Genomic DNA, 27,988 nt, shown 5'->3' with positions numbered 1-27,988 from the left:
TACATTCCCAGGATTTATTTAACATTTATTTTAAAGTATTAATATACACATTTATAATAAGAAATTATCACCCATTTTTATTCTTCCCCCATCATCTTCTTCAAGTGCGGCCTGTACATCTTGCGTAGTCGGGTCACTTCTTTGGCTGGTGGTTCTTGCCACTCGTACCAGGAATACCACGTCCCTGCTGGAGCGGGAGGGGTTTGTGCCACAGCTCCGTGATTATATGAATATTCGCCAAAGGTCACCTCTTGGTGTTGTATTGTCACTGTGAGAAGACCTTGCAAAGGAGATCAGATTTCATATCACACTAGGAAAAAATTCATTCCCTCTCCCCTTACTTTATCAAAATGTCTGAAAGGAGAATTTTTAATTTTATTTATATTCAATGGCTCGGATGCTGGCATAAATAAGGAGAATCTTGTTGCCACGGACAACATGGTCCATTCTTTTTTCAGATACTGACAAATATGACCACTTCTTGGAAGATGAGAATGTTATATTTGTTTTGTATCGTACATGCATATTGTTTTTCACATATACAGGGTCCTTACTTAGCACAGTGGTCACACTTTACTGTTCTTTTTCAATGCATCTCTATGGTCAGCTCAGACTGGCCAAAAACCACATATCTAAAAGGTTTTATTCTAGCTGTTCTGCTGACTAAGGAGTCTGACCTACAGATTTGTGTCTTCCGTGCTCCCAGTGGGAGGGTTTCAGCAGTGAGCAGGACTAGGTGTGATCAGGTGCTGAATGACAATGTTGATAGCCACACCCTACAAGAGTGACAGCTCTGCTCTGAAATTCAGAGCTGTGCGACATCATTACCACACCATCAGAGGAAGCCTCACCCAGCAGTTGTGGGACTTTGCAGAAGAATTAAGACAAACTGTAATTACAGAGGAAGACTATAGTTTTGCTTTAAACTAAATTAAAAAAAAAAATCCCAACACAAACTATAGAGCAAGCTAGAACCAATAGCGTCACATCTGTGCAGCATTCCATTCCTTTAAATGGCTCACACTTCTAAATCTTTATGTAAAATATACAAAATAATTCCTTATACCATCTGTGACAAAATAGCGACTCAATCCCACTGAATGATATAACGCCAACGATGATGATTCAAAGTGACTCCATCCAAAAGAGTGTGTGTGTGTGCATATATATATATATATATATATATATATATATATATATATATATATATATATACACACACACACACACACAGTGGGGATGGAAAGTATTCAGATCCCCTTAAATTTTTCACTCTGTTATATTGCAGCCATTTGCTAAAATCATTTAAGTTCATTTTTTCCTCAATGTACACACAGCACCCCATATTGACAGAAAAACGCAGAATGGTTGACATTTTTGCAGATTTATTCAAAAAGAAAAAATTAAATATCACATGGTCCTAAGTATTCAGACCATTTACTGTGAGATATTTAATTCAGGTGCTGTCCATTTCTTCTGATCATCCTTGAGATGGTTCTACACCTTCATTTGAGTCCAGCTGTGTTTGATTATACTGTTGGACTTGATTAGGAAAGCCACACACCTGTCTATATAAGACCTTACAGCTCACAGTGCATGTGAGAGCAAATGAGAATCATGAGGTCAAAAGGAACTGCCTGAAGAGCTCAGAGACAGAATTGTGGCAAGGCACAGATCTGGGCAAGGTTACACAAAAATTTCTGCTGCACTTAAGGTTCCTAAGAGCACAGTGGCCTCCATAATCCTTAAATGAAAGACGTTTGGGACGACCAGAACCCTTCCTAGAGCTGGCTGTCTGGCCAAACTGAGCTATCGGGGGAGAAGAGCCTTGGTGAGAGAGGTAAAGAAGAACCCAAAGATTACTGTGGCTGAGCTCCAGACATGCAGTCGGGAGATGGGAGAAAGTTGTAGAAAGTCAACCATCACTGCAGCCCTCCACCAGTCGGGGCTTTATGGCAGAGTGGCCCGATGGAAGCCTCTCCTCAGTGCAAGACACATGAAAGTCCACATGGAGTTTGCTAAAAAACACCTGAAGGACTCCAAGATGATGAGAAATAAGATTCTCTGGTCTGATGAGACCAAGATAGAACTTTTTGGCCTTAATTCTAAGCGGTATGTGTTTAGAAAACCAGGCACTGCTCATCACCTGTCCAATACAGTCCCAACAGAGAAGCATGGTGGTGGCGTGTTTTTCAGTTGCAGGGACAGGACGACTGGTTGCAGTCGAGGGGAAGATGAATGCAGCCAAGTACAGGGATATCCTGGACTAAAACCTTCTCCAGAGTGCTCAGGATCTCAGACTGGGCCAAAGGTTTACCTTCCAACAAGACAATGACCCTAAGCACACAGCTAAAATAACAAAGGAGTGGCTTCACAACAACTCCGTGACTGTTCTTGAATGGCCCAGCCAGAGCCCTGACTTAAATCCAATTGAGCATCTCTGGAGAGACCTAAAAATGGCTGTCCACCAACGTTTACCATCCAACCTGACAGAACTGGAGAGGATCTGCAAGGAGGAATGGCAGAGGATCCCCAAATCCAGGTGTGAAAAACTTGTTGCATCTTTCTCAAAAAGGGTGCTCCTACTAAATACTAAGCAAAGGATCTGAATTCTTAGGATTATGTGAGATTTCAGTTTTTCATTTTTAATAAATCTGCAAAAATGTCAACAATTCTGCGTTTTTCTGTCAATATGGGGTGCTGTGTGTACATTGAGGAAAATAAATAAACTTAAATGATTTTAGCAAATGGCTGCAATATAACAGAGTGAAAAATGTAAGGGGGTCTGAATACTTTCCGTCCCCACTGTATATATTATACAAAATCCAACAAATATGTGCAATTAAACCAAACTAAAAGTCCAGAGTTCATTATTCATAAATTAAAGTGTTCTTTAATCAGTGCCATACACTCCTGCTGTCCCCACATGTGTAATAAAATATGCACTCGTCAAGGGGGACCATCTAGTGCTCTCCTATGTATACAAGCATTTGTTGACCTCATAAAATTAATGTAAACCCGTCTGTCCATCAATGGATTCAGATGGTGAACCAGATACTCCCTTATGAAAAATGTATTTTTGAGCATAGGGGTTGCCCACATAAATACAGTAAAGTATGGGACATCTGGTGCTCTGACTCTCATCATTACGACCACTTGCGAGGTATGTCGTATAAACCCATTATATGTATATCAAAATGTATGTATATTGCATGAACCTTTACAGTTCCTAACCTGGTTTTACCTGCTTGGAGAGTACTGTGTCACTGTTTTATTATCTTTATCAAATGTTCAGTTCCAACAATTTATATGCAATATGGATTTCACTTGGTATTTGTGTGTACCGAATGTTGTATTCCTTAACGCTCATGTTGAGTGCAAAGGTTGTTATACTGACTTGTCTTTTATACCTTGTCAATAAAGAGTTTTAAAAAAAATGTAAACAGCATTTTTGCCACTGGGAGGAGATATACACAAGTCGGGCGGACACAGCGTTGCAATCGAGGCACCAGGCAGGAGAGCAAGTGCACAGCTGGCTTATGCTTTCCTTGGAAATGTAGTTTGACTTTTGTCAAGCGAGGTTGTTCACACACCCTACTAAACCAGCCACATTTTGGCTAGCTTTGATCTTAGGTGTATGAGCGTAATAACAGCTCATTAGTTCCTCTCCCTCTTTGCTAAAACCAGTGTTTTCCCCACAATGCTTCTGTGGCAATCGCATTGAACAGGTCTCTGTGTGAATTGGTATGTACCTGATGACTGATGTACCGTATATACTCAAGTATAAGTTGACCCGAATATAAGCTGAGGCACCTAATTTTACCACAAAAAAAAATTGGGAAAACTTATTGACTCGAGTATAAGCCTAGGGTGGGAAATGCGCAGCTACTGTAAGTGGAAAAGAGGGTCAACAATGCCCAGTTGCAGCCTCACTGTGCCCATTTGCAGCCATAGGTCCCCCGAACGTCAAACTCGGTAGTTAAGGGTTCCTAGATGCCCCTTAGCTGCAGCCAAAATTTGGGGTCTCTGGACCCAAAGGGTCCCGAAATGACATTGCTGCAGATGGACACAGTTGACCGACTTTGGGGCCCCGTATCTCTAGGCCACTTGGTGCTAGGAACCCCAAATTTGCAAACCCAGTGGAACTAGCACTACAACATATCCAAAGCTGGGGCTCCTAGCACCAAGTGGCCCTGAGATACGGGGCCCCAAAGTCGGTTCGGAAAATGTCAAGCACTTTTCTGCTGCAGAGAATGACATTTTCAGAACCGAATTTGGGGCCCCGTATCTCGAGACCACTTGGTACTAGGAACCCCAGCTTTGGATATGTTATAGTGCTAGTTCCACTGGGTTTGCATGCCAAATTTGGGGTTCCTAGTGGCCTCGAGATATGGGGCCCCAAAGTCGGTTCAGAAAATGCCATTCTGTGTTGCAGAAAAGTGCTTGACTCAAGTATAAGCCGAGGGGGGCATTTTCAGCACAAAAAAAGTGCTGAAAAACTCGGCTTATACTCGAGTATATATGGTAACCACTTTTCCAAAAAAATAACAGAGGATGGTGTCATTAGTGTTAAAGAATAAGTTCACCTTTTAACAAAAAATAAATGCAGATCTTTTTGAAGGTAAAACAAAAATGTGCATTTACAATTTTTTGTTTTGGGAGGCTGGTAAGCATTACACCAGCAATTAGCAGATCACTGATGCCATGCAGGTCTCCTTTAACTGCTGCTAAATAACTTCCATGTTACTGTCCTGTGTCATCAGGGTTTTCAGGTGTGGGCCTAACTGCTATGGGACATGATGTACCTAAGCTGACTGTTACACAACTGGAGAGTGAAACATTGCTGCAGTATAGAAAAGGAGTATATAAACAATATGCCTTTACAAATATAAAAAATTTAAAAGAATAAGACATGAACAACAGTTTGATTCTTTCGTGGCATTCAGGAGTGCAGGTATAAATCCACTAGTAGGCAGCTTATGCTCTTAAAATTATATCAGGACACAAGTATGCAGGATATGGCAAAGTAATGAGTCTCCTAGCAAGGAAAGGGAATGGCAGTTACTCACCATGCTCTTGTGCATCAGATATGGCTTTTACAAGCTTCTTGTACTGCTCCATACAGACTCCTAATCCACATAAATGAAAGGCATAATGTCTGAATGTTAGGGTACATTATACAGGCAATTTTATTCCGAACGTGAGTTATATTATAATGGAGCACACACCTGTTTTGGTCGGATCGTGCACCACTCCAGTATGTGAACAAATAAACTGCTCAAGTAACCTGATGTTCTGCAAACAAATGAACAGCAGTAATACTTAAACTTGTTTAAAACATCATGTACTTGTGTAACAATTAAATGCAATACATTTATTACGAGAACCTAAATTTGTCTTTACATTTGCTTGCACAGCAGCTATCAGACTATAGTGAGGGAATGTTAGCTCGATATACATTAGGGGCTCTGTTACTTTGTATACTGCAAATGCTAAACACACTTAACACGTGTCTGGGGAAAACATTCAGTTTATTTCTGCAATACAAATGCCCAAGCAAAACCCCCTCTCAACTCAGTTAGTGCCTGGTACACATGATGGGATTATGAGACAAATGATTGTCTTTTTTTTTCCATGCTAATCTATCAAAAATGAAGAGTTTACTAAAGTTATGAATATTCTTGTACAACAGAAGAAAAATTCGGAAGTGGTGTGTTGTAGTGTATTTTCAAATGACAACTGTACTGATTAATCATTTCTCGCCCACGGTACGCCATATGACATCCTGGACTTTGAGTGGAGATATCTGAATGACGCCTGCAGCTACAGGCATCATCCAGATATCATCTTTTTTCGGCCGACTATTCCATGCACCGCAAGAAAAATCATAGCGCCAGTTCAGCTGCCTGATTGTTCTTACAGGCAGCGGTGCTTCTACAGGCTGCCCGTGCACTCGGCGAGCTGGAGAACGAAAATCGGTCCCCACGGGAAGTTGAGCATAGAGATTTCTGGTCCCCAGTCACATCTATGACCCCCGGAAGCCTGTGTGCAACGTTATGACTTCAAGTCCGGGCCGGCGGAAGTAAACAATGCCGGGGACGTTGCTGGAAAGGCCGAGACAGGTTTTTATTTTTTTTTGCATCTCTGTCTTTCCAGCCTGAAAGAGAGATGTGGGCTTATAGAAGTTGAGAGGAGTCGTATGCATAGACAGATCCAAAGACGTTTGTGCCAAACGAACAAACAGATCAGGAGTCACGGTTCGGATCATTTTCGGATCAACAAAAAAAAAATCTCCCCCACTGTAATATACACATCATGTCCCCCCACTGTAATATCCACAATCTGCCCCACTGTAATAATATATTGGCAGGGTATGGCAGAGTATTGGCACTGCTGCCACCCGATCTCTCCCCTCCACTGTACAGATCAGTACACAGAGGGCAGAGTGGAACCGGCGTCATGACGCGATGCCGGTTTGTTTACAAGAGATCACGTGGTAAACAGCCGCCGGGTGTACCAAGATGGCCGCCTCTCCGGAGCTAGGCCGAAGCTGCGGCCTTTCCTAAGGCCGAGGCAGCGGCGCGCTCCGCGGAGCGCATGTGTGCCGATCCGAACAGGTTGATCACAGATCGGTGACGATCCGTTGCACCCCTACTACCAATCTTCCCCAGCACCCTCATACAGTCACAAAGTGAGGGGCTTTTTAATAATCTCAGGGACTCCACCTGGGATGAAAGACAGGTAACGTCTCCTGAAGTACTACTTCTGAAGGTTTAGCGTCCAACAAAACTTTTCCATGACTTGTACTGTCTGCAGTTTTGAGGTCAGTTCCTGGGCTGAATGCTCCCTGAAAAGCAAGTCATCCAGGGATACTCCATATGCTCATCAACCCTAAACCTGGAGCCAACACCTTGGTGAGCACTCTGGGGCCACGGCCAGGCTGAATGATGACAAAACAAACGAAGTGGCATCTTCTATTGTGAATCACAGAAACCACTGTTGAGGCCAGACAATCAAGATGTGTGGGTGAGCATCCTTCATTTCCACGGACACCAGAAAGTGCCCCTAATTAAGCGAAGCAATCAAAGACTGGGTGAACTCCATTATAAATTTTTGTACCTTCAGAGACTTTAGACACAAGGGCCAGAAATAGGCTGTATGTATGTTTGGTTTGGAAACCATAAACAAGTTGCAATGGAAGCTGCGAGACCTGTCCCTTCCAGCAGAGCTGCAACAAAAACGGTTCTATTTTTTGTGAATCCTTGAGCACATAAAGTGTGGAGAGGGAAAGCACCAAAACTCCAGCTTGTCACCTCTGTACACTATGCTGCAGACCAAGCCGTCTGATTTCCCATGTCCATATGGGTGCAAAGGCCAAAAGATGGACCTTCCACCACAGGGGTGGGGGGGAATGGGGGTGCCTTCTTTTTGAAGACTTGCCTTCAGATCTGGAGGAAGCATTTGTTTCTAACCTATCATCTTATAGAGGTACAAGTGTGCTTCTTCCCAGTGTTACCTTCTGAAGGAAGGCATCCAAAGATGGTCCAAACAAGTGTTTGCCCTTCCACTTGTTTCTTGCAGAAAAGTTCAATCAACCAGCACTTGAGCCACATGATATTTCTCATGTGGACAGAAGTGGTGCCCAACCAGGAAAGCTACCTAAGTTTTCCCAAGGCATCCACCAAGAAAGACAAGGCTCTCTGACATTCTTCCAGGAACTGCCAAATCGAATGGAGCATACACTTTGTCCAAACTTTGAGGACTTAGCAAACTCCAACTGCAACCCCCTCAGCCCACAGAGCTGGTCTTACTAGACAGAATGACAATCTAAAGAGGGCCTGTAACAGATTACTGTGGCATCTTCAAAGCCAAGGACCAGCAGAGACTTTTTGCAAGTGCGGGTGCACTGGAAAAAGATTACAAGGAGGGCTGCAGAAGTGTTAACTTCAAGCTAGTTAGCACTACATCCACCAGGAAGCCCATTATGATCTTCTGCGTCTGAGACCAGAGAGGGCCAAGTCAAACAGTACTACAGCTGTTCTTTCAGTGCTGGCATGCAGAGCATTCTGGCACCCTGCAAAAAGTAGACAGGAAGTTACACAGCATCTTACACACCCATTTCCTGCCCCTCATGCTTCAACTGCCCATAGTTGGGCGATGGGAAGAAGAGGCGTATTAGAGACTGCGGTCACAACGTTCTTTATTGCATCAGACTGAAAACCACAGCCTGGGTGGAGGGAAATGGCAGCGTAGTGCTCGAGTACCACTGCTCTAGCACAGAGAGAGACGGTTTGGATTACACCTGGACATACCCTTTAAGACAGCGTTTCTAAATTCCAGTCCTCAAGGTGCACCAACAGATCATGTTTTTCATTACTTTGCACAGGTGACCCCTTAGCGTGCCTTGAGGACTGGAATTGAGAAACACTGCTTTAACCACTTGCTTACTGGGCACTTAAACCCCCCTCCTATCCAGACCAATTTTCAGCTTTCGGCGCTGACGCACTTTGAATGACAATTGCGCGGTCATACAACACTGTACCCAAATGAAATTTTTATCATTTTTTCACCACAAATAGAGCTTTCTTTTGGTGGTATTTGATCACCTCTGCGGTTTTTACTTTTTATTAAAAAAATGTAAAAAACTGATTTTTTTTTTAAAAAAAAGTTTATTTTTTTTATATTTTGTTTTAAAAAATTTTAAACGGGTAATTTTTCTCCTTCATTGATGTACGCTGATGAGGCGGCAGTGATGGGCACTGATAGGCGGCAGTGATGGGCACTGATGGGCGGCAGTGATGGGCACTGATGGGTGGCAGTGATGGGCACTGATGGGTGGCAGTGATGGGCAGCACTGGCAGGTGGCGCTGATTGGCACTACAGGTGGGCATTGATAGGTGGTACTTGTGGGCACTGATAGGTGGTACTTGTGGGCACTGATAGGTGGTACTTGTGGGCACTGTTAGGTGGCACTGTGGGCACTGTTAGGTGGCACTGTGGGCACTATTAGGTGGCACTTTTATTGGGCACTGATGAGGCAGATGTGCCTCTTCCACTTGGGGACCGATGTCCCTCACATCCGATCCGGTGATCGGATTTTTTTTCTACTCGCGCTGTCAGCGTGAGTAAAAAAAAAAAAACGATTACCGATCTTTTGTTTACATCATGTGATCAGCTGCCATTGGCTGACAGCTGATCACATGGTAAGGGGCCGGGACCGGCCCCTTACACAGATCGGTGATCAGCCGAGTCTCAGTGACTCGGTGATCACAACGCGCCCGGCGCGCGCCGCGCAGGGAGCGTGCACAGGGGAGGACGTCATATGACGTCCTCCCGGGAATGTAGGTCCGCGCTGTAGCCGTCATTCGGCTATAGCGCGGATGCCAAGCGGTTAAAGCAGGGGTCCACCTATCTATCGTTTTTTTTTTTTTTTTTGAGTTCATTCACAAACTTTTCTTCTCAGCATTACATACTCGCATATTGTGTGTAATATGTCCGCCTGTGTCAGATTTCGTCGGAAAGAATAACATATTATTCGCTGCAGGCGGTTTCCATCTTCATTGTGGGCATTTGAAGCCCACAAGCATTTATTTCCTGGATGCGGTGAATGCTGTGCTCCCAGCATTCACCGCTCATTCCCGCACATGCTCAGTGGCATCCTGGGAAGCCTGAGACTAGCTCCCAGGAGTCTGGGAGAGGCTAGAAACACGCCTACTCCCACGGGAGGAGAACCAGGAAGTGCAAAGAAGAATATAAAAATAAAAGGTAATTACGGCGATTTAAATTTTTTTAAACGGCATGTCAGCATCTAGGCAAGGAAGAGAATACATACAGATATTGTTCAAAATTTGAAAGTACAAGAATTACCTTATCAGTGTGTTTCTGCCCCTTTATTGTCTAATAAGCAGGCTAAAAGAGGAGAGGTGTCGTAAGGCTGCAATACACTGTTAATTTTCTCTCATTCAGCCTGCAGGCTGGAAAAATCTATTGCTGATATGCCTGCATGCAATATCACTGCCAAAGAGGGACTGCATTTTGTCCGGCCAAGTGGTGCTTTGCAGGGCCACTCATGGCATGAATTTCAGCCTATTCAGCAGGAATTGACCAAAATTCAAGCAGTCCATGGGGGCTTTAAGCAAAACTTGATGAGCAAATACCATAATTTTTCTTTTGCCATAAAATATCTCTACTCGTATAGCTCTTTGCATATTCTGTGTAAAGTAGGGAATGTGGGTAGGAGTTTCTCTGTTCTTTCAATAAAGCCACAGACTCCAAATAGAGGCACCCACTTCTATCAGATTCTTGAGGAACTGGAGATGCTAAAAGCACAATTGTAGTGTCTTGAAAATAGGGATTTATTCTTAGACTAAGGCACCCTCATCTTTTAAATAGTGCTGGACAAAGTCAGCTGAGATTGATATAACACTAACAGTAGGCAAACATCCCAGTCAAAAAATATTATTCCAGGTTGAATGAAGCTGCCAGTCATTCAACTTACTTCCTCTGAGCCCTGGCTGTTTTGGACCCAAACCCTAGGGGTGCAATATCACGTCAGCTTGACCTCAGAGTATAACTGCAAGGACTGTTATCACATGTCATTATGTGAACACCATGCAGAGCAGCAGTAAGTAAATAAAATGGCACATATATCATCCATTTACCTACACCAAACTCACAGGAATACAAACAGTGAACAGAAGGGAAACCCTTCTTGAGGCTTGATAAAGCCTGATTAAATGCTTCTTTAACCACTTGACCTTCGAAAGTTTACCCCCCTTCATGACCAGGCCATTTTTTTGCGATATGGCACTGCGTCACTTTAACTGACAATTGCGTAGCCGTGCTACACTATAACTAAACACAATTTATGTCCTTTTTTTCCCCACAAATAGAGCTTTCTTTTGGTGGTATCTGATCAGCTTTGCAGGTTTTATTTTTTGCACTATAAACAAAAAAAAGGCCGACAATTTTGAAAACAAAAAGCAATATTTTTTATTTTCTGCTATAAAACATATTAAATGATGAAAAAAAAAAAAAAAAAAAAAAAAAAAAAATTTCTTTTATTATTAGTAATGGCGGTGATCAACGACTTATAGCGGGACTGCGATATCGGGGAGGACAGTCGGGACACTTAACTGACTTTTTGGGGACCAGTGCTAAAAATATGCTCGGTCGCTGTACTAATGACACTGGCTGGGAAGGGGTTAACATCAGCGGCGATCAAAGGGTTAAATGTGCCAGGCCAGTGCTTTCTTACAGTGGGGAAGGTGCTTGTACTAGGAGAAGGCATGGATCAGTGCCCACGCTTAGCAGAGACACAGGATCCATGCCTTCTGTACTGACAGAATGGCGATCTGCCTTGCCGTTTTATCTGTGTGCTGGCGAACATCGAGTCCGCCATACTCGCCGATCAGCTCCCAATGTGTCTAATCAGAGCGGGCTGCCGACAACACATGCATGCACACTGTACTAGATACCTGATCCTGCGCAGCAGACGCCTTGCCACCGTATATATACAGCCTGCAAATGGTTAAAATGACAGAATTGCAAAATTCCCATGGCAGACTGAAGGATGCTTTAAAGTGTAAAATGTATGTAAATCGCCAACCATGAACTTCTCTTATTTTCTCTTTTTGGTCTGTTAAATATACCATTGAAAGTGTTTTGTTATATCTGTTTTACAAGTGCAACACACACACACTCTTGTGAGACATTCAGAGCTATCTTGTCTTCTTTGTCAGTGTTATCTTAAAAAGTCTATTTAACTCTCCTAATTGTTATCTTACAAGTTGGTAAAGCAGACTGTAGAGGAGTCTTTTTTTGTTCAACCAGTAGGCTGAAAAAATAAATAAAATAAATAGCTTTATTTCCCCATTCACGTATTTGATTTCGCTGAGCATTTGTATTCTGACAGTGGAGAGACTTCCCCGCCATCAGTATATACTGATCCGTGCTGCCGGTTGTAGCTTGCGGAGCTGATCATGTGGGGAAAACCTGAAGGTGGTTGTACAGAACTCGATCCTTTCACTGCCACAGACATAAGGACTACGGCAGCGCTGGCATGTAAACAAACTTCTGTCTGCTAAAGATTTTTTTTTTTAAATGATAAATTACATTTAAAAACAGAAGAAAAAAAATAAAAAGTTAAAAGCCCACACATACATAGGAATGCAAGCGCATGCGTCTAGTGTGAATACGTACAAAAACACCAGATTGGGAGCAATAATTCTAGAGCCATCAGTCCTTGTTAACTAAACTGATGAGCTCTTAAAGACTTTTAACCACTTAAGGACTGCTCACCGCATATATACTGCGGCAGGGTGGTTCGATTGCGCAAAACGTACCTGTACGTTGTTTAATGCAATAGATAGCGTGGGAGCGCCTACTGCACAGAGAAGGAGCTGATGCGCGTGTCCGGCGGACCCGATGTTTGCTGGCCACCCGGGGATCTGCCTATGTAAACAAGTTAGATCCCCGTTTTAACCAGGAACAGCGATCTCTGTGTTCTTCCTGTCAGTACTTTCCCCACACAGTTAGAAACACACTGAGGGAGCACCTGATGTTAACCCCTTCCCTGCCAGTGTCATTTATACAGTAATCAGTGAATTTAATTTTTTTTAGTATTGGTGTCACTGGTCCCCAAAAAGTGTAATTTAGGGTCAGATTACCAGTAAAAACATAAAAAAAAATTAAAAGTCCATAAATCTATCCTGTAGTTTGTAGACCCTATAACTTTCAAACCAATATACACTTATTGGGATTTTTTTAACGAAAAATATGTAGTAGAATACATATTGGCCTAAATTGATGAAGATTTTTTTTTTTTTGTTTATGTATTATAGCAGAAAGTTAAAAAAAAAAAAAAAAATATATATATATATATATATATATTTTTTTTTTTTCAAAATTGTCGGTCTTCTATTGTTTATAGTGCAAAAAATGAAAAAACGCAGAGGTGATCAAATACCCCAAAAGAAAGCTATTTGTGGGGGAAAAAAATTGACATCAATTTTATTTGGGTACAACCTCGCACGACAGCGCAATTGTCAGTTAAAGTAACGCAATGCCATGTCGCAAAAAATGGCCTCGTCAATGGGGTAAACCTTCCGGACGTGAAGCATTGGGTACTTTTTTTTGGGTACCGTTGTTTTTTGCCGTTTCATGAACACGCACAAATTCTGAGGCTTGACATACTTGGCATCCATTTACTCAGTACAACTCATCTCTTATATTTTACCAACAAAAATAGTTGATCTATTGTGGGTTTTTTTGTACAAATTAAATTTTATTTTTTATTTTTTTAACTGAAAATACAGGATTTCATAAACAGTAAGTGCTAGTTCACACCAGACGCAGTTCTGTTCAGTTCCGTGTGCTTTTTTTCTGCACTAAGAATGCATGCACAGTGTTTTCCATGTATTCCAATGGCTCACACCATGCAGTCAGTTTCCGTTCAGTTTCCGGTGCAGAAACTGACTGCATGATGTGAACTAGAGCCATTGGAATACATTGAAAACACTGTGCATGCATTTTGTGCAGAAAAAAAGCGAACGGAACTGCGTCTGGTGTGAACTAGCACTAACAGTTATTGTGTGACATAAAAAAAAAAAAAAAAAAAAAACTTTACAGGGTCTCTATGCTTTCAGAAAACACCCATTTATATCTGCCAGAAATGCACTTGAGCACCTAAATTCCTATTGTGGGCTGACAAAACACGTCATTTTTATGGATTGAGTAGGGTCAGCCCTACACAGTTTTGTTTTGCTAAACTACTTAACCATTCTCAATGTCTTCATTTCCAAAGCATTAAACCCTTGCATTTAAACCTTTTTTTCCCACACTGTTAGATGCATAGTTTAGACCTGAAGATTTCTTAAAACCTCCAAACTTTTCTTTTGTTGTACTTACAGGGCAAAACATAGGGAAATATGCATGTGCATTGTGTACACTGAACTCAGCACTGTCAGGCCGAAGCCTGTAAAAAATTAGGTTTGCCTTTTTGTATGTAGATTGTGCATCGGCGGTCATACTTACTCTGTAATCCACATGAAGCTTCTGATCTCTACATATTGGACAGGGGTTTCCACAGACCTTGCCTGCTCTCTGTCAAATAAACCAGCATGTAGAAGTTATCATATCTGACTACATATTATTAAATCTCAGGAATGAAAGGATAAAAATACAAATCATCTGACAGATAAAAGTTTTTCTATATGGATTTTATCTATGTAATTAAATGGTTTGCCTGAAGTTTAGCTTTAACGTTTATGTTAACCCCATTTTTTTTTTTATCTATACAAGATGTACAAAAAAACCCCCCAAAAAAAACCACACAACACAGTTAATCCTGCCAGAAATCTTGTGAGCACATAAGTCAGCATAGAAAGTTATCTGTGGAGCATTGATTCCAGTTCTGTGGACTGCAGAACAACCCCATATGATGAGCAGATAGAAGGGAAGCTGTTTTGTATTCCTCTAAGACCCCTTTCACACCGGGGAGCTTTGCAGGCGCTACAGTGCTAAAAATAGCGCCTGCAAAACGCCCCGAAAGAGCCGCTCCGAGGGTTTTCACACTGGAGCGGTAGGCTGGCAGGATGGTAAAAAAAAGTCCTGCTAGCAGCATCTTTGGAGCGGTGAAGAAGCGGTGTGTATACTGCTCCTGCCAATTGAAATCAATGGGCAGCGCAGCTATACCGCCAGCATAGCGCTGCTGCAGCAGATCTTTGCGGGTGGTTTTAACCCTTTTTTGGCCGCTAGCGGGGGTTAAAAGTGCCCCACTAGCGGCCGAATACCCCCACAAATATGACGGTAAAGCGCCGCTAAAAATAGCAGCACTTTACCGTCGACGCCGACCCCGCGTGAAAGGGCCCTAAGAAAACCTTGGGGTTTATTTACCAAAGGCAAATCCACTCTGCACTACAAGTGCACTTGGAAGTGCAGTCTCTGTATATCTGAGGGGAAGATCTGAAATGAGGGGAAGCTCTGCTGATTTTATCATCAAATCATGTGCAAGCAAAAATGCAGTTTATTTTCCTTGCATGTCCCCCTCAGATATACAGTGACTGCACTTCCAAGTGCACTTGTAGTGCAGAGTGGATTTGCCTTTTGTAAATCAACCTTCATGTCTCTACACTATAGCTACACTGCTATGTCATCCTAGTTCAAAAAATGTGTTACTTGCATGATCACCAGATGAAACTAAAGGAAAAACAAAAGCAGCGGCCACCACAGCTCGTAGGCAACAATATATTACAGTTCTTTCTTAGCTTAAAAACAGACTTCAAGCAAGAGTAAAAATTCAAGCAAAATGTGCAGAGATGAGGTTTGTCCCTAACTGGACACAAAGCTAGAAATAAGGTATAAAGTGTACCTTTACTTCATATCTAGCTATAAAGTGGGGTGGTTGCCATTTATGTACAGCTTGCTCGCTGGATTTGGCTTGGGAGACACATTGGAGGTCTTAAGTGGCCACTGTGCTACATCTGGGCTTCTGATGTGTCCCTGCGCTTTTAAGGAGGCATGGGCTCCCTCCAGGCATACTTGCACTTAATTTGTCCACTGCTATATGTGCTCCAACTTGGAGACTCTCAAATATAGAGTAAGGACCACACTTTACAGAGGAGCCTTGGTGAAGCAGTGCAGCATCCACATAGTTACATAGTTACATAGTTAGTCAGGTTGAAAAAAGACACAAGTCCATCCAGTCTAGGGCTGCAACTAACGATTATTTTCATAATCGATTAGTTGGCCGATTATTGTTTAGATTAATCGATTAATCGGTTAATAACCTTAAAAAAAAAAGTGTGGTGTATAATTTAGTTAATATGTAAAGTTTAAAAAAAAAGGCAATTCATTCTTAAATATCTCTATGCAGTGGTAAATATAAACAACCAACTATATGGTTAGGGAGCAAAATATTGAATCCACTCTGAGAATAACAGACAGAAGAGATATACTGTATATTCACTATTAGAGGAGATATACTGTATACACTATTAGAAGAGAAATACTGTTTTTTGGCCAATTTGTTGTTGGGCAGATTAAAAAATACAAATTGCTGCAAAAACGCATTACATGCTTTTCTGCAGCTTCTCCATTGAAGTATATTGAACCTAAAAAGCACCATTTTGCATTAAGAAAAAAAAAAGTCCTTGACCCTTTCCAAATACGCAGCGGCTGAAAAAAAGCATAGATGTGAACGTGTCCCATAGGAAACCATGTTAAATTAACTGTAGTGTGTTTCTGCAAAAAGCACCAAAAAACACATAGATGTGAACCAGGTCTAAGACGTTTAGTAACATAATGGGGTTAAAAGAAACTAAAATGAGCCCTTTATAGTACAAAAAAAGCAAATAATCGCAACTGTAAGGGGTTCATTTTTTTTTACTGTAGAACGGTGAAAGTAATATTTACAGTAGCGATTTGCTCTTTTTGTACTATAAAGGGCTCATTTTATTTTTTTAACCCCACTATTTTACTGGCCGATTAATCGATTATGAAAATAGTAATCGATTAATTTCATAATCGATTAGTTGTCGATTAATCGATTAGTTGTTTCAGCCCTAATCCAGTCCAACCATAAAAAAAAAAAATAAAACAAAAAAAAACGTACAATCCAATATACCCAATACTATACCCACAGTTGATCCAGAGGAAGGCAAAAAACCCCAGCAGAGCATGCTCCAATTTGCTACAGCAGGGGAAAAAATTCCTTCCTGATCCCAGAGAGGCAATCGGATTTTCCCTGGATCAACTTTACCTATAAATGTCAGTACCCAGTTATATTATGTACATTTAGGAAAGTATCCAGGCCTTTCTTAAAGCAATCTACTGAGCTGGCCAGAACCACCTCTGGAGGGAGTCTATTCCACATTTTCACAGCTCTTACTGTGAAGAAACCTTTCCGTATTTGAAGATGAAATCTCTTTTCCTCCAGTCGTAAAGAGTGCCCCCTTGTCCTCTGTGTTGACCGTAAAGTGAATAACTCAACACCAAGTTCACTATATGGACCCCTTATATATTTAAACATGTTGATCATATCCCCCCTTATTCTCCTCTTCTCAAGAGTGAACAAATTCAGTTCCTCTAATCTTTCCTCATAGCTGAGCTCCCCCATGCCTCTTATCAGTTTGGTTGCCCTTCTCTGCACTTTCTCCAGTTCCCCGATATCCTTTTTGAGAACTGGTGTCCAAAACTGAACTGCATATTCCAGATGAGGTCTTACTAATGATTTGAACAGGGGCAAAATGATATCTCTCTCTCTGGAGTCCATACCTCTCTTAATACAAGAAAGAACTTTGCTCGCTTTGGAAACCGCAGCTTGGCATTGCATGCTATTATTGAGCTTATGATCTACCAAAACCCCCAGATCCTTCTCCACTACAGATTCCCCCAGTTGTACTCCCCCTAGCATGTATGATGCATGCATATTCTTAGCCCCCAAGTGCATAACTTTACATTTCTCAACATTAAACCTCATCTGCCACATAGTCGCCCAATTAGACAGTGCATTGAGGTCGGCTTGTAAATAGTATGAATTTACGCCCCGTTTATGAATTTACGCCCCGTAAATTCCCATACAGTGCCTTGAAAAAGTATTCATACCCCTTGACATTTTCCACATTTTGTCATGTTACAACCAAAAACTTACATTTATTTCATTGTTTTTTGTGATAGACCAACACAAAGTGGCTCATAATTGGGAAGTGGGAGGAAAATGATGAATTATTTTCAAATTTTTTATACAAATCAATATCCGAAAAGTGTAGCATCCATTTGTATTCAGCCCCCCTGAGTCAATACTTTGTAGAACCACCTTTCACTGCAATTACAGCTGCAAGTCTTTTTGGGGATGTCTCTACCAGCTTTGCACATCTAGAGAGTGACATTTTTGCCCATTCTTCTTTGCAAAATAGCTCAAGATCTGTCAGACTGGATGGAGAGTGTCTGTGAACAGCAATTTTCAAGTCATGTCACAGATTCTCAATTGGATTTAGGTCTGAACCTTGACTGGGCCATTCTAACACATGAATATGCTTTGATCTAAACCATTCAGTTGTAGCTCTGGCTGTATGTTTAGGGTTGTTGTCCTGCTGGAAGGTGAACCTCCACCCGTCTCAAGTCTTTTGTAGATGCTAACAGGTTTTCTTCTAAGATTGCCCTGTATTTGGCTCCATCCATCTTCCCATCAACTCTGACCAGCTTCCCTGTGCCTGCTGAAGAAAAACATCCACACAATATGATGCTGCGGGGATGGTGTTTTCAGGGTAATGTGCAGTGTTAGTTTTCCGCCACACATAGCATTTTGCTTTTAGGCCAAAAAGTTACATTTTGGACTCATCTGACCTGGTGACCACCTTCTTCCACATGTTTACTGTGTGCCCCACATGGCTTCTCGTAAACGGGACTTCTTATGGCTTTCTTCTTGCCACAGTTCCATAAAGGCCAAATTTTTAGAGTGCACGACTAAAAGTTGTCCTGTGGACAGATTCTCCCACCTGAGTTGTGGATCTCTGCATCTCCTCCAGAGTTACCATGGGCCTCTTGGCTGCTTCTCTGATTAATGCTCTCTTTGCCCGGCCTGTCAGTTTAGGTGGACGGCCATGTCTTTGTAGGTTTGCAGTTGTGCCATACTCTTTCCTATTTCGGATGATGGATTGAACAGTGCTCTGTGAGATGTTCAAAGCTTGGGATATTTATTTTTATAACCTAACCCTGCTGTAAACTTCTCCGCAACTTTATCCCTGACCTGTCTGGTGTGTTCCTTGGCCTTCATGATGCTGTTTGTTCACTAAGGTTCTCTAACAAACCTCTGAGGGCCTCACAGCATAGCTGTATTTATACTGAGATTAAATTACACACCGGTGGACTCTATTTACTAATTAGGTGACTTCTGAAGGTAATTGGTTCCACTAGATTTTAGTTAGGGGTATCAGAGTAAAGGGGGCTAAATACAAATGCATGCCACACTATTCAGATATTTGTAAAAAAAAATGAAAACAATTATTTTCCTTACACTTCACAATTATGTGCCACTTTGTGTTGGTCTATCACATAAAATCCCTAAAAAATACATTGACATTTTTGGTTGTAACATGACAAAATGTGGAACATTTCAAGGGGTGTGAATACTTTTTCAAGGCGCTGTACTGTATATTTGCAAATTTTGAGCAACTAAAACCTCTGATTTTAATGTTAAAATTGTTAGACAGTGCCATTTTTTTTTTTTGAAGGATAGCTGGTAGGAGTGCTGTTTTTTGTAGAACATGAACCCGGGCTCAGGCTCTTACTTACAATGCACTTTTTTCTGGTTTTCTGTGGTGGGATCGGTCCTTTGTGGTTCCTCCTGTAATTTGACCAGACTAGATTTTCCCCATAACGCTCCAAGTACTCTAGAAGAAGAGAAATGTACAGTAGCTAAATCTATGATATAATAAAATATTTGCATACAATAAAAATAATTAAAGTTAATGATTTCCTGCCCTGTTTTATCAGATTGGTGGGGTTGGACTAATCTCAGCTTATACCAGATTTCTAAAGTAGAACTTTATCCAAAAGGTTCCTTTTTCATTGTGTATAGAGTGCAGGAAATGGTTAGAACCTCTGTCGGAAGAGGATATTTCATCTCACTTGTCCTGGTGACCACAATGGTACTAAAATGCATCTGCTTTAAATTTTTATCACGAGCTTCAGTATTGTGATGAAAAGAAAAAAAAAAAAAAAAGGTAGCAGCCTTGTTAGGTCTTTATTCTGTGACAGTCTTGAAAGTGTCTTGCAAAATATGAATATTTCACAGGCTGCCTGTAATGCAAATTTCTCAAAAAGTAGTGAGCCAATCACACAAGCAGGAAATAAAGTTTCTGGGGGTGGGGGGAATGGAGTCATACACAAATATTACCCGGAATAACAGCAGTTAACATGGCATCAAGGAACTGGTAGCTGAGAATTTTTGGCAAGTTTTGAAAGTTGCAGCTGCCTGCAGACTGAAATGAAAACCTAGTTTTTTAACATGATTAAAATATTAAAGAACAAATTACTTGTGTACATAATATACAACTCCAATTTTAAATAAATATTAGAAAGCTGTATAAAATCTACGGAAAAACTGAATGCAATGGTTTGCAAACCACGTAAACCCATATTTTATTCCCAACAGAACATAGATGTACCATTTTAAGAAAAAAAATAAGGTCATTTTAAAATGAATGGCAGCAACACGTTTTAAAAATGTTGGGCCATGTTTACCACCGTGTAGCATCCCCTCTTCTTTTAGCACTCTGTAAACATCTGGGAACCGAAAAGACCAGTTGCTGGAGTTTTAGAAAAGGAAGGTTGTCCTATTCTTGCCTGATATAGGATTCTAACTGCTCAACAGTCTGGGTCTTTCATCCTATTTTTCGTTTCGAGATACACCAAATATTTTCAGTTTATGAAAGGTCTGGGCTGCAGGCAGGCCATTTAAGCACCCTGATTCTTCTACTACAAAGCCACGCTGTTGCCATACATGCAGTATGTGTTTTTTTTTTTTAGCATTTTCCTGCTAAAATATGCAAGGCCTTCCCTGAAAAAGGTTTCATCTGGATGGGAGCATATGCTGCTCTAAAACCCAGTTACAACTTTCAGCATTGATGGTGCCTCTCCAGATGTGTAAGCTGCTCATTCCATCCCCCCCCCTGATTCCAGCACATGAGCAGTTGCTGCAGGGGATACAGATCTTCATGCTACAAGGTCTATGTGAAGGATTGTGGGTTTTCCTCATACACTTAGTGTGGAATTGTAAGGTATGTACAGGGTTGGCTCCGCCATACACTCAGTACGGTGAGGTGAGGTGTGTAGGGTGAGGGTTCTCTGAGGTCTATATGAAGGATTGTGGGCTCTCCTCATACACTCAGTGTAGTATGTGAGGTATGTACAGGGTTGGCTCCTCATACACAGAGGTCTATGTGAGGAATTGTTGGTCCTCCTCACGCACTTCCCGTCCAACACACATCCCCCTCCTGAACTCCTCAGTGACAGTCCGGCACTCTTACCTTACACTCAGCTCTTCCTGTCCCCCAGGCTCCACAGTCTCATGTGTTTCCACAGCCAGCAGCAGCCCCTCTCCAGGGACAGGCTCTTACTCTGTGTCCATGGTGTGGGAGCTCACTACCTTCTGCAGATCACACAGATTCAGCACTGCCGGGGTCTCAAAGGGGACATTCACTTGAAGCCTCAGGCTTGTCACACTGACTAGTAGAAGGATGGGGCGGGGGTAGGAAGACAAGCGGCTCTCCCGAGGATTTGCAGGCACAGAGTCATTAGAAGCAGCCTGGTCAAGATAGCCCAGCAGTCACACTGATCATCACAAACACTACATGAGCAGCTGCAAGGGGAAGGTGGAGGCTGACAATAAGCTGGATTGGACTGAAGGTGTTAAAAAAAAAAATTAATCTGCTCTGAGTGTTAAATATTCTGGGTGTACCACATTTTTTATATTTAAACGTTTCCACAACTTAAGGATCATTCTAATGTATCATGAGCTACAAATGAAATCACTTTAGCAGGCGGTCCTTGAAACCTAACATTATTTCAAGGGTCTCTCTATTTTAATCAAAAATGTGGAATGTTACTTTAAGCTTAAAAGGCCAAAGTCATCTTTTATAAAAAAAAAAAAAAATGCACACGATTTTGCAGGTAAAAAAATGTGAATGTATTATGTTATTACACTGTAGCATGCAGTGCAAAGCATTGCACCTATGATCAGTGAATCGCGGGTGCAATGTCAGGATCCTGCAGACACTTAATACAGCTGTTGAGGCAGTTACTGAAGTGCAGGAAGAGTCAATGAACTACGAGGGTGCTCATCATTGAGAGCTGCAAGGGACTTGTAGTCCCTGTGTTAATTAATGAAGCGGCTGTGTGGGCGGAGCCCCATACAGCAGCGCTGTTTTTAAACTGTGACAGCAGGTGTAGGGGGAGGATCTCCTGCCTGCTGTCACGGGGGGAGGATCAGAGGGTGCAGCAGGCTGCTTCAAAGGAACATACTACACCCTAAAACACGGGTGTAAAAAGGTTACAAAAAGATGAACATAGCCTTTAAAAAATTAACAAACAACAAGTTTAACCTGAAGCACAATACCTTCACTGTTCAGATATTCCCAGGGCTGATCTTTATACCGAGATGACACATCGAAGGTTTCAGGTGGGTTGCAGAGTGCACGAACCCCAACAGGCAGCACAGACACTAGGGGCTAGAAAAGAAACAATAAGTATGTATAATTCAGTACCACTAGAAGGAAATGTATTTTCTCTCCCCTTCCTTATAGCATAGTCCAGTCGCATGCATCAACTATTCTGTCCTGTTTCCTCATATAAAATTGAAAAATCTGCTCATCAAACAGCTAAATGACATGCCTCTTATATAGCGGTCACATTACTACTAACTGCCATTCAGCCAATCATCCGCGCAACTGTGATTTAAGCACATCAAGGAAAAAGCTGGACACCAGGCAGAGATTTGAAAACATACATTTTATCCAACTATGTATTCATTTAAAATCATGAAATGCATTTTTCTTAGAACTAGCACAGTACTTAAAGAGGTCTTGATATGAGCTTCCTGTAATCCCCTTTACAGCATCACAAAGCCTGTGAAAGGGAGGGACACCATTACAAGTCTTCTAGGCTCTGCATATTTGCATGCTACATTCATCCTAGCTCTGTAAACATGCCAAGGTAACCATTCTCAACCAGGGTCCTTCCAGAGGTTGCTATGGGTTCCCTGGGCAATTTTTTAATCTTGGATAAATAACCACCGACACCAATTATCTTCAAGGAAGGCATTCTTCTCTCTGACCACCACAGTAACGGGGCCCTTCTCCCACTGACCACCACAGTAACGGGGCCCTTCTCCCACTGACCACCACAGTAACGGCGCCCTTCTCCCACTGACCACCACAGTAACAGGGCCCTTCTCTACTGATAATCTACGTAAAAGAGAACTGACCACCAATGTAAATGGGCAATACCTTGATCACCACATGGTCTTCAAATATAAGGGGAAATACACTGACCGCTGATGAAGGGGGCACCTACACTGACCACCAATGTCAGAAAACATTATGATTTTCATGGTTTTCAGATTTTTTTTTTTCCTGGCCAGAATTATTATTACATTTTATTAATATCACTGAAAATAAATGTCACAGTCCCAGGTGTCACATACACCAAGTATGCCACATTCTTGATTTATCGTTCAAGCTAATATGCCACTACTATGTCTAAGTTGTAGACATGTAGAGAAATGTCATGCTCCAAGCCGGTATAAAAAGTCCCCATCCCCCCCCCCATGTTCCACAAACTCAGTAAAAACACCACAAGCTGTAGATACAATAATTATTACTAGCAACTCCACATTAAAAGGGCAATGCAACAAGAGAAGTGGTTAGCTGCTACTCCAATCACATGCTGGGGCAGGTTCTGAACAAGGCTGTACTACTTTAACTATAACTAAAGGCAAAACTTTTTTTAGATTTTGATAGAGCAGGGAGGGACAAAAAAAATGTATTTGGTCTTTTACAAATTTTTTGGTTTAATAATATTTACCATTTTATTTTTATTATATTTACAATTTTAATTATTATATTTACAATTTTATTTTTTGATTAAAATATTTACAGTTTTTAAAAATAATTTACAATTTTATTTTTTAAAATATTTAAAAAATGCATATTTACTTTTATTATAAAATTTACATTTTTTTATGATATTTACATTTGTTTGAATTATATTTACAATTTTATTTTTTAATTATATTTACAATTTGTTATTATAATATTTACAATATTTTTTTTTATACTATTTACAATTTTTTTTTTTTTTTTACATTTTTTAATATTTACAAATTTATATTTTTATTACATTTACATTGTTTAAAGGGGTTGTAAACCCTCATGTTTTTTCACCTTTCAACTTTCACACTGAGGCGCATTACAGGCGCTAGAACGCTAAAAATAGCGCCTTGAAAGAGCCTCCTCTCTCAGCCCGAATGCTTTCACACTGGAACGGTGCACTGGCAGGACGGTAAAAGAAAAGTCCTGCAAGGTGCATCTTTGCAGCGCTGTAGGAGTGGTGTGTATACACCGCTCCTAAAGTGCCCCTGCCCATTGAAATTAAAGGGCAGCGGACGGTTTTAACACTTTTCGGACGCTAGCGGGGTTAAAAACGCCCGAAAACCTACGCAAAAATGACGGTAAAGCCCCCCCAACGCCCCAGTGTAAAAGTAGCCTTAAGGTGAAAAAACTTTTGGCAGTCACCGGCCCCCCATTTTTCTTACCTGAGCCACGTAATTCTCACTCCGGAGACGCGCTGTCACTCTCTGCACGGGGTCCCGACTCTTGATTGGATAGATTGACAGCAGCACAGCCATTGGCTCCTGCTGCTGTCAATCAAATCCAATGACGCGGGCGCCAGAGCCGAGTCCGGCATTTGTGTCTATGGAGTGCGCCCACAAGGTAACCCTCCGGGAGAGCGCTTCTCCTACGGGGTTATCTGAAGTGAGGAGGAGCCACGAAAGCTGCCGAGGGACCCCAGAAGATGAGGATCGGGGCCACTCTGTGCAAAATGAACTGCACAGCGGAGCGAAGTATGACATGTTTGTTATTTAAAAAAAAAAAACACGAGCCTGTACAATCACTATAAATATTTACAATTTTTTAAAAATAATATTTATAATTTTATTATAATTTTGTATTTTTTGGTGAAATACAGACCTGCGATATCGCACTTCTGACAGAAGAAGGGAGTGAGGACAGAGATTCCTCAGCCCCTTTCTCTGCAGCCTTAGCTGCACTGGACAGTGAATGAACAGGAAGTCGCTCAGCACACTTCCCATTCACAAACTAAAGCATAGTAAACAGTTACAGAGGTGGGGCTGAAAAAAGAAGTGGAACCTGGACAGATGGGAGCACGGGGCAGCATTTTTCCCCCAGGTGTGACAGGGAGGTCGCACGGGTCCGGTTTGAATAACGCGACACAAAACTTCTTTTGGGCAACAGGTGTACCTCGATTCTGTTTGTGCGATTTTACTGATTCGTCAAGCAACAATCACACCACGATAGGGTTGCCACCTGTACAGGATTCACCCAGACAGTCCGGGTTCTGAACCATCTGCCTGGTTTTACCCACCCTCTCCTGTACATACTGCCCCCGTCATACCCCCCACACTCCTCTCCTGTACTTGCTGCCCCCATCCTACCTTCTACACTCCTCTCCTGTACATACTGCCCCCATCATACCCCCCACACTCCTCTCCTGTACATACTGCCCCCGTCTTACCCCCCACACTCCTCTCCTGTACATACTGCCCCGTCATACCTTCCACACTCCTCTCCTATACATACTGCCCCCGTCATACCCTCCACACTCCTCTCCTATACATACTGCCCCCGTCATACCCTCCACACTCCTCTCCTATACATACTGCCCCCGTCATACCCTCCACACTCCTCTCCTGTACATACTGCCCCGTCATACCCTCCAGTACAAAACATATTACAACGCACACATTCAAGAATGACATTTCCTGCAAGGCTAGTTAAAGACGCCTGAACATATTAAAAAAAATACGGGGGGGTTTGGTCACACTATATGGTCATATAGTGCTAAGCCCACTTACTGCAACAAAGTACCCTGAATTAGTGGGTCCTACCCTAGTAATAGAATGAAAGCTCCTGCGTCTCAACCATGGGAGCCAAACTGCTATTTGGGAGAAATGAAGGGATTCCTCCTATGCACTGGTGACCACTAATGAAGAGGTAATGAGGAGGGAGAGGGGTGCTCCAGCCCAAAAAATCTTTCCTTTTATTACTAGTGTAGGACCCACTAATTTGGGGTACTTTGTCGCAATAAGTGGGCTTAACACTATATGACCATATAATGTGACCAAACCCCCGTATTTTGTTGAATATGTTCAGCTGTTTTTAACTAGCCTTGCAGGAAATGTCATTCTTGAATGTGTGCGCTGTAATATGTTTTGTTACTGTTTGTTGGTCTTATAGCAGCACCATCTTGAATTTAAATGCATTTTAGGGTGTGCCCCCCAAATATGTTTTTGTAGTTCGTCATACCCTCCACACTCCTCTCCTGTACATAATGCCCCCATCATTCCCCCCCCACACTCCTCTCCTGTACATACTGCCCCCATCATTCCCCCCCACACTCCTCTCCTGTACATACTGCCCCCAGCATACACTAGGCACTCCTGTCCTGTACATACTGCCCCCGTCATACCCCCCACACTCCTCTCTTGTACATACTGCCCCCATCATACACTCCACACTCCTCTCTTGTACATACTGCCCCCATCATACACTCCGCACTACTCTCCTGTACATACTGCCCCATCATACACTCCGCACTACTCTCCTGTACATACTGCCCCCATCATACACTCCGCACTCCTCTCCCGTACATACTGCCCCCATCATACACTCCGCACTCCTCTCCTGTACATACTGCCCCATCATACACTCCGCACTCCTCTCCTGTACATACTGCCCCCATCATACACTCCGCACTCCTCTCCTGTACATACTGCCCCCATCATACACTCCACACTCCTCTCCTGTACATACTGCCCCCAGCATACACTCCGCACTCCTCTCCTATACATACTGCCTCCAGCATACACTCCGCACTCCTCTCCTGTACATACTTCCCCCGTCATACCCCCCACACTCCTCTCCTGTACATACTGCCCCGTCATACCCCCCACACTCCTCTCTTGTACATACTGCCCCCATCATACACTCCACACTCCTCTCCTGTACACACTGCCCCCATCATACCCACCACAGTCCTCTCCTGTACATACTGCCCCCATCATACCCACCACACACACCTCTCCTGTACATACTGCCCCCCATCATACCCACCACACTCCTCTCCTATACATATTGCCCCCATCATACCCACCACACTCCTCTCCTATACATACTGCCCCCGTCATACCCACCACACTCATCTCCTATACATACTGCCCCCATCATACCCACCACACTCCTGCCACTCTGCATGTCGCAGAGCTCGGTGCCTCTAAGCTTCGACCTGCCACATTAATGTTGATTCCCATGAGGCAGCCATCATTAAACCTGGAGGACCCATGATCTTCAGTTGCCCTGGAGCCCCACGAGTTATCAGTCCACCTCTGGCCCAGACTGTGGCTACCCAGCAGGGCTGCTCACTGCAATTGTAAGCCAAGAGTGTCACCTCTGTGGACTCTGATGTAAAGGGGGACTCTTGTGATTAACTCCATATGATTAGAAATGTTCTTTAATCACAAAAACATATGTATAGTGTATACTGCATACAAATTTCCTTGCATTGTATAGAGATAATGAATGTAATGTACCACTGAAAAAAAATGAAAAATTGCTGTGCGCTGCTTATGTGTTCGGATGCGCTTGACGAAAAGGGGGCAACCCTACACCGCGATCAGGGAGCCACTGGAAGTGACAGGGATCGCAAAGGGCATCCTGTTATTTGCCATGATTCGGGATCGTGGATGTGAATGGCGCCTTAATCAGACTGCTGGCACTGGGCATTGATCGAATCCCTCCCGTGTGGAGGAGGCTGTAATGCACTCACTAGAGGTTTGCTTCCATTTCCTATGAATGTGAGCGGTCACTACAGACCTCCCCATGAAAATACTAGTCAGCTGTGTGTAAAGCTTTCATACTTTCAGTCACAGCAGAGCAGATAAGAATACTGAAGATTTGTATCATTCATCTATTGCAGTCACATGGCTGCCAAAGAATGAGGAACTCCAGTAATAACCCTCCATTCCCCTCACACATTACCCTGCTCCTCAGGACTCCTCTCACACCGGTCACACACAGCCTGCCCAAGGAGGCCGCCATCTTGGTGAGAGAAGTCACGCGGTCTGATCTGCCAACCAGCACACGTCTTCTCTTTTTTTTTTTTTTGTTTAACCTTCATTCAGCTTTATTGA

At 42.4% G+C, this 27,988-nt stretch overlaps 1 protein-coding gene across 1 annotated transcript; it reads right to left on the bottom strand.

The window, feature by feature from the left end:
• Nucleotides 1-27,977, bottom strand: MRPS18B (mitochondrial ribosomal protein S18B). Its single transcript, XM_073598892.1, has 7 exons — nucleotides 27,837-27,977; nucleotides 22,118-22,229; nucleotides 19,294-19,391; nucleotides 14,035-14,103; nucleotides 5,229-5,295; nucleotides 5,070-5,129; nucleotides 1-280 (listed from the first exon to the last, which is right to left on the bottom strand). The coding sequence occupies exons 1-7, from the start codon at nucleotides 27,894-27,896 to the stop codon at nucleotides 78-80; spliced, it is 669 nt and encodes a 222-aa protein (XP_073454993.1). The 5' UTR covers nucleotides 27,897-27,977; the 3' UTR covers nucleotides 1-77.
• Between the last annotated feature and the right edge of the window lie 11 nt (nucleotides 27,978-27,988).

This window comes from Aquarana catesbeiana, linkage group LG09 (genome assembly GCF_042186555.1).
Source record: "Aquarana catesbeiana isolate 2022-GZ linkage group LG09, ASM4218655v1, whole genome shotgun sequence".
Taxonomy (NCBI): Eukaryota; Metazoa; Chordata; class Amphibia; order Anura; family Ranidae; genus Aquarana; species Aquarana catesbeiana.
The sequence above is the reverse complement of the archived record's forward strand: the minus strand, read 5'-3'. Positions and strand labels throughout refer to the sequence as shown.